The sequence below is a fragment of the Protopterus annectens genome, chromosome 13.part0 (genome assembly GCF_019279795.1).
Source record: "Protopterus annectens isolate FY-2018-M chromosome 13.part0, PAN1.0, whole genome shotgun sequence".
NCBI lineage: Eukaryota > Metazoa > Chordata > Ceratodontiformes > Protopteridae > Protopterus > Protopterus annectens.
In genome coordinates, this window is record NC_056747.1 from 403,904,219 (window position 1) to 403,919,648 (window position 15,430).

Genomic DNA, 15,430 nt, shown 5'->3' on the forward strand with positions numbered 1-15,430 from the left:
CCTTTTCCCCAAGGAGTAGAACTAAATGTACATGCCCTTGCTTGTGATCTTATGATCATAACAACTTTTGCAAGGTTTAGATTTCTTTCATACTGAAAACCAGAACAAGAGAGTTGCTAGTGTGGGGCCAAGTGCACCCTCGAAGTTCTGGAACACAATGCCAAGGCCACTGGCATACACTGGTTGGAGGGGTAAACCCCAAGCTGACAACCGAAACATCTACATCAAGAAATGAGCACTCAAGTAGTTCCTAATTGTGATCCATTGCAGATGGTCACAGAAGTAAGATATACTGTTCACACAAAAAACAATGATAGACAAAATAAGAACAATCTTCAAGACTGTTTAGAAAAGTTTATCCTTGACAATTAATGTACATAGTGAGAAAAAAGATACTCTGAATATCAAATTCCAGTAATGAAATTGCTTTTCTACTCCTAAATACAGGACACAGACTAGAACTGAAACTGTTCCAACAAAATGACTGCAGTTTAGTTACATTTTTAAAGAAGAAAGGAGTATTCCAGTACTGCTTAAACTATCAGCAAACAATTGTTGAGCCATTTTAATAAAACACACAAAGAATGACGTTACATTAACAAAACAAAGCAAAAAATGCAAACCACTGTCTTACCTCAGCTTGGAAACTCTTCAGCAATGGGGCTACCTGTTTACGCAGATCCTGTTGTGTTACAATGAGATGCAGCATCAAGGGAAAACAATGAGACAAAAAAAATGCTAGATTAGATAGTCTGTACATACAGCTACAGCTTCCATTCTACAATCTATTAAATTTGCGAGCTACTAATGAGAATTTTATGAGTTTTAGAACTATTAATTATTCATGTTTTAATAACAGATAGCAAAATAATTTCAAAAATAAACAGCATAAAGAAGTCCAACATTTGACAGTTTTCTTGTGAAAACAATCATTCAGTAGCGGATTAGCCTCGGCTGTTGCTACAAATCTGTCTCTCTGAAAATTCTTTCAAGAATCTTGCACAATGCTACTTAATGGGTGGTAATATCAGGAATCTACTTTAAGACTGTGTACAGCACACATTAGTTGAGTATTTTCTGACCATACATACACAAACGCACACTTTTTATTGGGGAAAAGAAAACATTTTAGTGGGAAAAATATGCGGATTTTAAAAAGAGAAATGAGTTCCCTACTATTCATTACCTGATACCTAGACTACTTTAAATTATATACTCAGAATGGACAGTGGTATCCTAGGGTGTTACTACTTTGAAACCAATGGCACTCAGATCACTATCAAGTCAACCACAATTAATGCTAGAAATAAATCTCAACTCGCACCACAAAGGAAAAAATATGGGCAGGTTCAGTCAAGTACAACTACTTTACTTACTCACCTTCAAGTGATGAATCAGTATGATGCTGGGGTAAAATTAAATTCTGGAAGATATGGATGCTATAGCCTACTCCTCTTTGACCTGTCCATTTCCCTCAGGATGAGGGTCCTACAGAACTTTATTCCATTTACAGAATGGTACTGTCAAATGGGTTTTCATTATTAATCCAAAATATTGCACTTTGTGCAAAATCACATGGTGCTTCCACGGTCAGGGATGCAAAGGGTGCTGCACAGGGCTCTCATTTGCATATGAGAGTGATGTAAACCTGCAGAAGCTCCACCTCCTGAAGTAAGCACCTCCAGTGGCTTTCTCATCTTTAAATACTGTCAGCGTTTTCGTGCATACGCCTTTTCCCTCCCATTCTGGGATAGGTAAGCAGGAGCAACTCTTTCATTCTTCTCATGCCCAGTCAGTAACTCCTGCAACAGGAACACAACCTGATCCAGGTCAACTGGGTCACAGTTAGTGCTCTGTCCTTCTTTCCATGGAGCTAACCTGGCACCCTGCAGGTAGTGGGGTACGAACACACCATAAGGCAGACAAAATGCATCTCTTCTACACCAAGTTATAATACAAACATGCATACAATGTTGCAAAACATTCAATCATTTGTGTTACAGCGACATGAAATGTACAACTGTGCAGGTAGCGTACCATGATGGTAGACTTTTGAACAGATTGCAGTATTAATTTCTTCTGGGACGTTGCCACTAGGTAGCCCTTCTAGCCAGTCTTCAAGAGCTTAGGTTACTTCCAGCAATGCAGTATGCACCAAGCTGCAGGCACAGCATGCTGGCATAAAGAAACATGCATGACGGTGCTACTGTCAGAGTTTTCCAGTCCACCAACACATGGGGGCATCTCACCTGCAACCTAAGATACACACACACACACATACATACATATATATATATATATATATATATATATATATATATATATATATATACACACACACAGACACACACACACACACACATGTGTGTTTTTTATATATATATGTGTGTGTGTTATATATATATCTATATATCTATATATATATATATATATATATATATATATGTATATATATATATATATATATATATATATATATATATATATATATATATATAAATATATATATATATATGTATATATGTATGTATGTATGGATTCACTTCATAACACTGAAAGCTCAAAACAGTGAAACTCAAAACTCGAGCAAAACTGGAACTTCGGAGATCCGTGTCACGGCAAACTAGATCTGGGGTAATTCCAGCAGTGCATCATGAGATAAGGGGGATTTGGTCTCGAGCTACTGGTAAACCTTGAGCTTTGCAAACAGCTGTATCGGAGACTATGTATCGGCTTCCAAACCCATCAGTAAAGAATGAACGGCGAGACTGAACAAAACACAGTTGTGTACACTTACCATAAATGTACATGCTCGAGTGTATTCACTGTTGCAGTCATCACATTTGGGTTATCTGCTTGCACTAGCCCTTAGTTGGCCTGATTATCAAAATATTGGGTCCTGCGTCTGATGCTGTCTACTCTTTCATGACGTCAGGGAGTCAGGGGTATAAAGCATGCAGCCGATGCCTTTACATCAGTTTTTCTTGCCTCAGATATCAGGTGCCCCCACATAATGAGAAGAATTATGTACAAGTTTACACCTTCAACAAAAAAGCAAATACACCAAAAAGCTTTAAGCATAGCAAACAAGAATAGAGGTATAGTCAATAGAGTCAGGGGGCTAGAGGGAGGGTAACCAGGACTGCAACAGTGAATACACTGGAACATCTACATTTACGGTAAATGTACACAACTGCACTATGTTCTTCATGTTTCATTGTTGCAGTCGTCACATTTGGGTAGATTTTAAAAGCTAAGGATGGGAGGAAGTAATTAGATAGCATTAGAACCAGCTATAAGGCCCTGCAAGACTGCAGTGGCAAAGCCAGCTCTGGATTTAGAAAAAAATGGCAAGTGGTAATGCTTGGTGAAGGTATGTACAAAACTCCAGGTAGCAGCTTCTAAATTGTCCCTGGTAGGGACACCTCTGAGAAAGGCTGTAGAGGTAGATTCAGCCCTGACTGAATGTGGTCTTATCCCCTGTGGGGTAAGTTTTCCATGGTGCTTATAGCAGAAATGAATGCAGTGGCCTATCCACTTAGAAATGGTTTGCTTTGAAATGGCCATCCCCTCTGCCCCTGCAGCAAATGCAACCAGCAGCTGTTCAGATTTCCTGAGAGGCTTAGTCCTGTCCAAGTAAAATCTAAGTTGTCTGTGCATGTCCAAAGAGTGCAGTATTCGTTCCCCTTTGTTCTGTAGATTAGAAAAGAAGGTTGGCAAAGTAATGGACTGAATAAGGGCCACACTGGATACCAACTTGGGCATGAATGAGGAACGCCAAAAAGTGTATAGTCATCCCCTTTGGCAAAAACAAAGTGCCCACAAATTACCACATAGGTGGTAATCCATTAAGTACGGAAGAAGTAATTAGGGACCTGGGGACCCAAGTTGATAGCAATCTCTCATTTGACAACCACGTGGCCAAAGTGGTTAGAAAAACATTCTATATAGCCCACCTAATCATGAAGGGATTCACATCTAGATCAGGGGAGGTCATTGTGCCTCTTTGCTCATCCCTCATCCGGCCCATAATTGAGTACAATGCCCCTTTTGGGATGTAACTTACCAGACACCTGCAGCAACTGGAAAGACCCCAAAAGTACCTCACCAAGAGGATTAAAGGGCTCAAACAGATGCCATATGCTGCCCGGTTAAAGAAACTCCAGCTCTACTCGGTTGCATACCGCCTGCTTAGAGGTAATCTGTGCCTGACGTATAAAGCCATGTCCAACCCGGAATTAATGGACATGCTGCACCTCAGAAAATCCAAATCTCATCGAGCTACGCGCTCGAGGGACTTGAACCTCAGCACAGAAATAAATAGGACATGCTGGAGGGACAGATTCATAACCCAGAGGCTCCCTTCACTCTGGAATAAAATCCCAGTCCAAGTTAGGCAGAGTCCCTCACTGACTCTCTTCAAGAGGAATCTTGATGAGTGGATGGGAGATCGTAGGTTTACCCCAGGTATCACTCCTGTGTCATTGTTAGACAGAGGCACAGTAAACTAAACATCGAAAAAGGGCATAGTAAAATTCATTTAAATGGGTGGTGAAAGCCAAACACACTCTGGCTAGGCTTACAAATGCCCTAGGGCAGATAGCCTAGTATGAACCTATGAGACACACTGTTCACATGAAAGATAATGAAAGGCTCCACTGCCATGAGAGCCTGTAATTCAGACACCCTTCTTGCTGAAGTGATGGCTAGAAGGAAGGCTGTTTTTCAAGAAAGGAATTTCAACTCTGCATTTGCAGCTGGCTCAAAGGGAGGTAAAGTGAGCTTTTCCAGTACAAAGTTAAGGTCACAGGATGGAGTAGGGGCTCTTCTGGGTGGCCTTAAGTTTTTGACCCCTCTGAGGAACTGCTTCAGCAGTGGATGAGAAAAGAGGGGTGGTTCTGTGTTGTAATGAGCTGAAATGGCTGAGGCATAAATTTTGATGGAGAAAAAGGAAAGGCCCTTGTGAAGCATCTCAGTTAAGTATTGAAGGATCTGAGGTAAACTGGGCGCTGCTGTGCCCATCCTCTGAGTTTGGCTCCAGGAACAGAATCTTTTCCATTTTTAAGAATAGGATTTTCTAGTACTAGGCCTCCTTGCCTCCAGAATGACATCCATCACTTGGTTACTGAGGGATGGTAATGGAGAGATCATGTAATTAGCCAGGCTGCCAGGTTCAGGGTTTGAAGCTGTGGGTGCAGAATCTGGCCCTCCTGCTGGGAAAGCAGGGCAGGAGTCTGAGGCAGGTGCCATGGTGCCAGCAGTGACACACTGCGCAACAGGAGGTACCAGTGTTGGCGTGGCCAGTCTGGTGCAATCAGTATCGTCCTTGGTTTGTCCTGTTTGATCTTTAGTAGTACCTTGGAGAGGAGAGGCTGGGGGGAAAGGCAGGTGAAGGACATGGCATCCACTTTCCAAGCTTGTCTGTGGGGAGTCCTTGTGCAGAATTTGTCCAATTGGTAGTTCTGGGGGGAGGCAAACAGGTCTATGTGTGGGCTCCCCCATTTGTTTCTCAAAATTTTAAATATAGTACAGTTGTGTACACTTACCATAAATGTAGATGTTCGAGAGTATTCACTGTTGCAGTCATTACATTTGGGTTATCTGCTTGCAGGTAGCCCTCAGTCGGCCTGATTAACAAAGTATTGGGTTCTGCATCGGTTGCTGCCTCTTCTTCCGTGACGTCAGATCGTCAGGGGTATAAAACATGCAGCCAACACAATTATATCACTTTTTCTTCCCCAGATATCAGGTGCCCCCTTAATGGGAAGAGATTAAATCTATAAATATACAAGGTTATACCTCAAACAAAAAAGCAAATACACCAAAAAGCTTTTAAGCATTGCAAAAAAGAGAAGAGGTATATAGCCAAACGAAGTAAGGGGGCTGGAGGGAGGGTAACCACGACTGCAACAGTGAATACACTCAAACATCTACATTTATGGTAAGTGTACACAACTGTACTATGTTCTTCGCGTTTCACTGTTGCAGTCATTACATTTGGGTCGATTCCAAAAGCTAAGAATGGGAGAAGGAATTCAGATAGCATTAGGACCAGCTATAAGGCCCTGCAAGACTGAAGTGGCAAAGCCAGCTCTGGATTTAGAGAAAATTGGCAAATGGTAATGCTTGGAGAAAGTATGTACAGAACTCCAGGTAGTAGCTTCTACGATGTCCCTGGTAGGTATGCCTCTGAGAAAGGCTGTAGAGGTAGATGCAGCCCTGGTTGAGTGGGGTCTGATGCCCTGAGGGATAGGTTTTCCATGGTGCTTACAGCGGAAGTGAATGTAGTGGCCTATCCATTTTGAAACTGTTTGTTTTGAAATAGCTTTCCCCTCTGTCCCTGCAGCAAATGCCACCAGCAGTTGTTCAGATTTCCTTTGAGGTTTAGTCCTCTCCAAGTAGAATCTAAGTTGTCTGTGCACATCTAAAGAGTGCAGTATCCGTTCCCCTTTGTTCTGTGGGTTAGGAAAGAAGGTAGGCAAATGAATGGACTGATTAAGAGCCAAATTGGATACCACCTTGGGCATGAAGGAGTGATTGGTTCTGAGGGACACCATGTCCGCATGAAAAATGATGAAAGGTTCCACTGCCATAAGGGCCTGTAATTCAGATACCCTTCTTGCAGAAGTGATTGCTAAAAGAAAAGCTGTTTTCCAGGAAAGAAATTTTAAATCTGCAGTAGCAGCTGGCTTGAAAGGAGGAAGAGTGAGTTTCTCCAAGACAAAGTTAAGATCCCAGGCTGGAGTTGGAGCTCTCCTGGGTGGCCTTAAATTTTTGGCCCCTCTGCGGAACTGCTTAAGCAGTGGGTGAGAGAAGAGGGGAGGCTCTGTGCTATGAGTTGAAATGGCTGAGGCATGAATTTTGATGGTGGAAAAGGACAAACCCTTATGAAGCATCTCAGTCAAGTATTGTAGAATCGGAGGTAAACTGGACACTGCTGCTTCCATTCCTTGAGATTGGTTCCAGGCACAAAATCTTTTCCAGTTTGCAGCATAAGATTTTCTAGTACTAGGCCTCCTTGCCTCTAAAATGATATCCATTACTGATTAACTGAGGGATGGCAAAGGAGAGATTAGGTAATTAGCCAGGCTGCTAGGTTCAAGGTTTGCTGCTGAAGGTGCAGAATCTGGTTTTCCCGCTGAGACACCAGGGAAGGAGTCTGAGGCAGGTGCCATGGAGCCAAGCCTGACACACTGTGCAAGAGTGGGTACACCAGTGTTGGTAAGGCCAGTCTGGTGCAATTAAAATTGTCCTTGGCTTGTCCTGTTTGATCTTTAGTAGTACCTTGGAGAGCAGAGGCAGAGGAGGAAAGGCATAAACTGATAGGTTTTCCAGCTGAAGGATAGAGCATCCACTTTCAAGCTAGCATAGGTTTTCCAGCTGAAGGATAGAGCATCCACTTTCAAGCTAGCTTGTGGGGAATCCTTGTGCAAAATTTGTCCAGTTGATGGATCGGGGGGGGGGGGCAAACATGTCTATATCTAGGCTTCCCCATTTGCTTGTCAACATGTTGAAAATCCTAAGTTCCCGTTTCCACTCGTGTGGGTCCATGAGGTTTCTGCTTAGTCTGTCTGGCAGTGTATTTAGTTTTCCTGGCAAGAACTGAGCTTGTAGATTCACTTGGTAGCTGAAGGCTGTGTTCCACAATGCCATGGCTAGTCTGCAGAGGGGGTAAGAATGTGTAACCCCCGGATTGTTTATGTACCACATGACAGTGGAGTTGTCCGTCTTTACCATTAGTTGTCCTGGAAGAATGTGGTCCTTGAAGGCTGTCAGAGCATTCTGTACAGCTAACATTTCCTTTTGATTTATGTGCCGGTGCATTTGACTTGGGTTCCATTTGCCCTGAACGCACCTTTCTGCCAGGTGAGCCCTCTATGCATTGTCTGATGCGTCTGTTTTTAAGATTTGGTCGGCAGGGGGTAATGTGAATGGTAGTCCCCTGTTTTGGTGGCAGGCCTCTGCCCACTAAAGGAACTCTAGGCGTAAGCAAGGTATGATAGGAATCCTTGCTTCTAGACCCTGTAAATGTTGACACCATAGGCTTTTGAGATACCATTGTAGTTTCTTCAAATACAGCCTTGAATATGGAATTAGAAGAATGCAGGAGGCCATGAACTCCAAGGCTTGCAGAATTTTCCTTGCAGATAGCTAGGTTTTTGTGGCCACTTGTTTTAAGTAGGTTGCCACATGAATCCGTTTCTCTGGCATGAGGAAAGCCATCTGGAAAGTTGTACTCAAGCTTGCTCCCAGGAATATAAATTTGTTGACGGGGTACCAGGTGTGATTTCGTTTTGTTTATGGTGAACCCCAGACAAGTCAGTACCCTTTGAACAAAGGCCAGATGATTCAAAAGAATTTCCCGGCTTTCTGCCTGAATTAGACAATCGTCCAGGTATGGGTATATTTGAATATTTCTTTGCCTGCAAAATGCAATGACTGGTGCTAGGCACTTTGTGAATTCCCTGGGCAGAGTAGATAAGCCAAAGGGCAGTGCAGAGAACTGCTAATGCATGTAGCCTGCATTGAAGCGTAGGTATCTTCTGCAAGACTCCCTGATAGGGATGTACAGGTATGCTTCTTTTAAGACTAGTGTTGCCAACCATGCATCTTTGCCTAGCATATGAAGCAGCTGGTGAAGAGTCAGCATTTTGAACTTTGGAATCACCAGAAAGGTGTTTAGAGTACAAAGGTCCAGGACAGGAGGCCATGTATTGCCTTTTCAGGGTACAAGGAAACATCTCGAATAAAACCTTGCCCCTTTTCCTCTTCTGGTACCCAACTGAATAGCCCCCATATTTAAGAGAGAGAGTACTTGATTTTGGGCCTTTGCCCACTGATTTGGGGGTAGATCTGGCCACCTGCTTGGTGTTGGTAACGTGTGGAAGTGAAATCTGTATCCTTGGGACACTATTTAAAACAAATTTGTCCTGGGTAATGAGTTCCCAGTTTTTGGGTTGCAGACCAATCTTTCCGCCTAAAGGAACATTCAGTTAAGAAGTGCTTGGAAGTTTTAAAAGCAAGTCATTGAGAAAGTTTTCCATAGGGGGAAGTCTTACTACTCCCAGATTTGGGTGCGGAAATCCCCCACTACTTAGTTATGTGTGTCCCTTGAGACTGAAACCTGGGGTTTCTGCGGTGTCTGGTTTTGGCTTGAGAAGACCAGGAAGGGGCTGGAAAGGATCAATTTTTTAGACGGCCAGTGCCTACTAAATCTAGGAGGCTGAACTTGCAAGAAATCGTTAACAGTTTGCATAGATTTAGCTTTATCTTCCATCTTTTTAAGTACTTCCTCAGCCTTGTTGCCAAACAGGCGGTCCTGATTTAAGGGAGCATCCAACAATTTAGCTTTAACATGATCAGGAAAAGCTTGCTCCTTAAGCCAAGCATGCCTTCTGAACACAGACCCAGTAACAGCAGCCCTGCAAGAGGCCTCTAAAGAATCAAATCCACATTGTAAAGTACGTTTTCCAACCTGTTCAGCAGAATGCATTAAATCCTGTAATTCTTTACTTTCAGCACAGTCAGGAATCAACATAATTTTCTGTTTAAGCAATCCAATAACATGTTGTTGATACTTTAACATATTAAACTGGCAGTTTAAAGCCCTAATGGCCAAGGCTGCAAAAGTGTAAACCTTCTTACCCCATCTACCCAGTGCCCTGGAGTCTCTATCAGAGGGGGTAGGATTTTTGGCAGTATAAGTCTTAATGCCCTCGGGTCCCTGTGAAATAGTCTCTGGATCCACAACAGGATTTTTAAAAAGGAACTTGTGTCAATAAAGGAACCCTGTAATATCTGCCAGGTTTTCTGGGAGCAGGAGGCAAAGAATCAGAGGCCAAACTAGATTCTGAAAAGGCATCATCAACAATGTCTAGTACAGGAGGTATAGCTAAAGGCCTATGCTGAGGCAGGAATAAAAAATCCATAAACCTTTTTTTTGAATCAGAAAAATCCTGGGTTTCCCAGTGGAAATGCTCCTTTAGAGTATGTAAGGTCTAACCAAAAGAAAAATCCTCTGGAGGGGAAGCAGAGGGAATACAGTCCTCTGCATCAGAATCCTCATAAGTAGATAAGGGCAAATCCAGATCATCAGAAGAATCAGAAAAATCAGAATCTTGGTCAGAAGATTCATAAAAAACTTCAGTCCTAGGTCTCTCAGAAGGGGGAGGTTGGCTTCACCTGATTAGAGTTATAAGACCTTCAGCCATTCTTCTCATTTGTTTTTTAGGCATAGAGGCCTGAGCATGAGGCGTCGTCTTAGGCATGGTTCGAGATTTAAGCCTAAATGAAGAAGGAGGTGTCAGTTTAATATGAAAGTCCATAGGTCTGAATACACCCTCCAAAGCCGGTGCCTGCAAAACGGCTCCGGACCCATTCAAGGTAGAAACATCTGCAAGTTCCACAGCTGAAGCATCCCGCGACATACCGGACTCCGAATGGGTCTCAGAAGAAGCCTGCAAGTCAGAAGTAGAGGGTATCAGGGGCTGCAAAAGCGCCTCACTGAGTACCAATGAACTGGCAAATGGCTTAGGAGAAGCGTCATCAGCAGCTTTGGACATCGGCGGCCTGTCTCTGTCTTTATCTTTGCGTTTTTTCGGAATCCCGGTAGTCCCGATTGATAACCAATGACATTTCTGGATAATTAAACCGAGAACCAAAATATTTAGAGGCGAAAATATACAGACGTCAAATAGTGCGCGGATTAAATAAAGCACAAAACCGACAGCAAGGTACATCGTGGTCAGTGCCAAGGCAAAGAATACAGTACTAATGAAAATCTTTGTGAGGTATTTGCTTTCCACAAGTAATGCAATTATTAACTTTTACTGACATCGGAAAGGAGCAAGAAAAAGCTTCTCCGATGGGGTACTTAGCTTTAGTTGAAGACTTCGGTTCTGAAACTCGAAAACAAAAATGTCAGGAGTCGACCAACTGGCACTTGCGAAGTGCTTCTGCTACAGGCACTGCATGGCAGGAAAGACTGATGTAATGGCTTATCCATTTAGAAATGGTTTGTTTTGAAATAGCTTTCCCCCTCTGCCCCTACAGCAAATGCTACCAGCAATTGTTTAGATTTTCTTCGAGATTTAGCCCTGTCCAAGTAGAATCTAAATTGTCTGTGCACATCCAAGGAATGCAGAATCTGTTCCCCTGTGTTTTGTGGTTTGGGAAAGAAGGTTGGCAAATGAATGGACTGATTAAGAGCCACACTGGAAACCATCTTGGGATACCCTGTCCGCATGAAAGATGATGAAAGGCTCCACTGTCATAAGGGCCTATAATTCAGATATCCTTCTAGCTGAAGTGATTGCTAAAAGGAAGGCTGTTTTCCCAGAAAGAAATGTTAAGTCTGCAGTAGCAGCTGGCTCGAAGGGAGGTAGAGTGAGCTTCTCCAAAACAAAGTTAAGGTCATAGGCAGGGGTTGGAGCTCTCCTGGGTGGTCTCAAATTTTTTTCCCCTCTGAGATACTGCTTGAGCAGGGGATAAGAGAAGAGGGGAGGGTTCTGTGTTGTAATGAGCTGAAACGGCAGAGTCATGAATTTTATTGGAAGAAAAAGATAGGCCCTTGTGAAGCATCTCAGTTAAGTATTGCAGAATCTGAGAAATATTGGGCGCTGCTGTGCTTATTCCTTGTGACTGGTTCCAGGCACAGAATCTTTTCCATTTGTCAGCATAAGATTTTATAGTACTAGGCCTTCTAGCCTCCAAAATGACATCCATCACAGGTTTGCTGAGGGATGCCAAGGGTGAAATTAGTCAATTAGCCACGCTGCAAGATTCAAAGTTTGGAGCCGAGTGTGCAGAATTTGGTAGTTCTGCTGAGACAGTGGGTAAGGTGTTTGAGGCAGCTGCTACGGAAGGAGGTGTGACACATTGCGCAGGAGTGGGTACCAGTGTTGGCGAGGCCAGTCTGGAGCAATCAGAATAATTTTTGGTTTGTCCAGTTTGACCTTTAGTAGAACTTTGGAGAGCAGAGGCAGAGGGGGGAAAAGCATAGACTGAAAGGTTTTTCCAGCTGAATGATAAGAGCATCCACCTTCCAAGCTTTTTTGTGATGAACTCTTTTGCAGAATTTGTCCAACTGATAGTTCTGTCGTGAGGCAAAAAGATCTATGTCTGGGCTCCCCCATTTGCGTGTCAACATGTTGAAAAAGTACAGTTGAGTACACTTACCATAAATGTAGGTGTTCGAGTGTATTCACTGCTACAGTCATTACACTTGGGTTATCCTGCTGGCAGGCTGCCCTCAGTCGGCCTGAATTCCAAAGTCTTGGGTCCTGCGTCGGTTGCTGTCGCCTCTTCCCTGACGTCAGTTCGTCAGGGGTAGCAAAGATGCAGCCAATGCCATTTTATTCAGTTTTTCTTGCCCCAGATGTCAGGTGCCCCCAAAAAGGTAGGCTAAAATTATGTAAATAAAACATACATGCACCAAAATAAGCTTTACCTTAATCTATAACCAAATACACCACCTAGGTTGTATAGATTAGAGAAGTAAAGATAAGTTCCAGCAAAAATAAGGGGGATGGCGGGCGGGTAACCTGGACTGCAACAGTGAATACACTCGAACATCTACATTTATGGTAAGTGTACACAACTGTACTATGTTCTTCGTGTTTCACTGTTGCAGTCATTACACTTGGGTTGAGTCCCAAAGCTATGGTTGGGGTGGCTGGAGCTAGACAGCATTAGGAGCGGCTATGAGGCCCTGCAGAACTGCCGGGGCAAAGCCTACCCTGGATTTAAAGTAAAGAGGCATATTGTAATGTTTTGTAAAGATATGCACTGAACTCCAAGTAGCAGCCTCTAAAATGTCTTTGGTTGGTACTCCCCTGAGAAAGGCTGCAGAAGTGGCTGCAGCTCTGGTTGAATGTGGCCTAATGCCCTTAGGCACTGGTTTGCCATGCTGTGAGTAGCAGAATCGAATGCAGTGTCCTATCCACTTTGAAATAGTCTGCTTGGAGATAGCCTTTCCTTGTGATGCTGTGGCATATGCCAGTAGTAATTGCTCTGTCTTTCTGAAAACTTTAGTTTTGTCCAAGTAGAATCTAAGCTGTCTGTGCACATCCAAAGAATGCAGAATTTTCTCCCCCTTGTTCTGTGGATTTGGATTAAAAAGTTGGCAAATGAATTGTTTGATTAAGGGCTACACTGGATACCACCTTAGGCACAAATGCAGGGTTTGTTCTCAGAGACCCTGTCTGGATAAAAAATGATAAAGGGTTCCACAGCCATGAGAGCCTGTAGCTCTGAAACTCGTCTTGCAGAAGTTATTGCTTGGAGCAGAGCTGTTTTCCAAGATAAGAACTTTATATCCACAGTAGCAGCTGTCTCAAAAGGAGGTAAGGTGAGTTTTTCCAAGACATAATTGAGGTCCCATGCAGGTATTGGCGTTCTCCTTGGAGGCCTTAAGTTTTTGGCTCCTCTGAGGTACTGCCTTAATAAAGGATGAGAAAAGAGTGGTGGCTCTGTATTGTAATGAGCCGAAATGGCAGAGTCATGGATTTTAATTGATGAAAAAGATAGGCCTTTGTCCAGCATCTCAGTTAAGTATTGCAAAATCTGAGGAATATTTGGGACAGCTGTTATCAGTTCCTTGAGCTTGGTTCCAAGCGCAAAATCTCTTCCATTTCCCAGCATAGGAGTTTGTAGTACTAGGCCTTCTGGCTTCTAAAATGACATCCATCACAGCTTTACTGAGAGGTGTGGTTTTTATAGCTACATTACCCGGCATGCTGACAGGTTTAGGGTCCTGAGTTGGCTGTGCAGAATCTGATTGTTTTGCTGGGACAGTAGATAAGGTATTTGAGGTAAGGTCCAGGGACAAGTTCCTCAAGATTGGATACCAGTACTGGCGTGGCCAGTCTGGAGCAACCAGAATCATTTTTGGTTTCTCCTGCCTGACCTTTAGGAGTACCTTGGGGAGGAAAGGCATATACTGATAGGTTTGTCCAGTTGAAAGATAAGGCATCCACTTTCCAAGCTTGTCTGTGAAAAGTCCTTGTGCAGAATCTTTTTAGGTGATTGTTTTGAGGGGAGGCAAATAGATCTATGTCCGGGCATCCCCATTTCTTTGTTATCATGCTGAAGACTTGTGGATCTGGGTGCCACTCGTGGGGATCCATGAGGTTTCTGCTTAGTTCGTCTGCCAGAGTATTATCCTTTCCTGGCAGGAATTGTGCCTGCAGAAGAACTTGGTAAGTTAATGCTGTGCCCCATAAAGCCATGGCTTGTCTGCACAGGGGATAAAAATGAGTGCCCCCCTGCTTGCTTATGTACCACATGACCATGTTGTTGTCTGTCTTTATCAGTAGTTGTCCTGGATGAAGTCGGTCCTTGAAGGCTGTCAGGGCATTTTGAACAGCTAGCATCTCTTTTTGATTGATATGTAAATGCTTTTAGTTTGAGGACCAGGTGCTCTGAATGCCTCTTCCTGCCATGTGTGCCCCCCAGGCATAATCTGAAGAATCCGTCGTTAGGCTATGCCTGGCTGGGGGTAGTGAGAATGGCTGTCCCTTGTTTTGGTGACCAGCCTTTGTCCACCATCGAAATTCCTGTTGCAGGCAGGGAATTAGAGTAATCATTGTTTCCAGACTGTGGCAATGTTGTGTCCAGACACTTTTTAGGTACCATTGAATTTTCCTCATATGCAGTCTTGCATATGGAATTAGTAAGGTGCAGGACGCCATGAAGCCCAAAGCCTGCATAATTTTTCTTGCAGATAACTGGGCCTTTGTTGCCATTTCCTTGAAATAGGTAGTCAGTTGTCTTTGTTTGTCTGGAGTGAGATAAGCCATCTGGGCAGTTGTATTTAAGCTTGCACCCAGGAATATTAACTCTTGAGAGGGTACTAGTTTTGATTTCTTTTTGTTGACTGTGTCCCCTAGGCATGTTAAAAGTCTTATCACAAATGTCAGATGCTGTAGTAGAATGTCCTTGTTCTCTGCTTGTATGATGTAGTCGTCCAGGTAAGGATATATTTGTATTCCTCTTTGTCTGCAGTAAGCAATTACTGGTGCCAGGCACTTTGTGAAGACCCTGGGTGCAGTAGATAAGCCAAAAGGCAGTACAGAGAATTGGTAATGCTTTGAGCCAGCCTTGAATCTGAGGTATCTTCTGCATGATTGTCTGATTGGGACATGCAGGTATGCCTCTTTTAGGTCTAAAGTCACAAGCCAAGCCTTGCTGCCCAGCATGGGCAGAAGCTGTTGTAAGGTCAACATCTTGAATTTTGGTATATCCAGGAAAGTGTTTAGAATAGATAGGTCCAGTATTGGTCTCCATGCTTTGTCCTTTCTGGGTACCAAGAACAGTCTTGAGTAAAATCCTTGTCCCTGCTCTTGCTGTGGCACTTGTTGAATAGCCCTCATGTCCATGAGAGCTGCGACTTGGCTTTTTAGCCTCTGCCCATTGATTTTTTGGCAGGTCT

At 43.3% G+C, this 15,430-nt stretch overlaps 1 protein-coding gene across 2 annotated transcripts in view; it reads right to left on the reverse strand.

Moving 5' to 3' along the window:
* CUX1 (cut like homeobox 1) overlaps positions 1 to 15,430 on the reverse strand; it is a 3,879,009-nt gene that overhangs the window by 2,967,336 nt on the left and 896,243 nt on the right. For both annotated transcript variants that reach the window (XM_044054027.1, XM_044054028.1), the window contains exon 3: positions 635 to 682. In XM_044054027.1, coding sequence (XP_043909962.1) covers positions 635 to 682 — 48 coding nt within the window. The remainder of the gene's footprint in view (positions 1 to 634; positions 683 to 15,430) is intronic.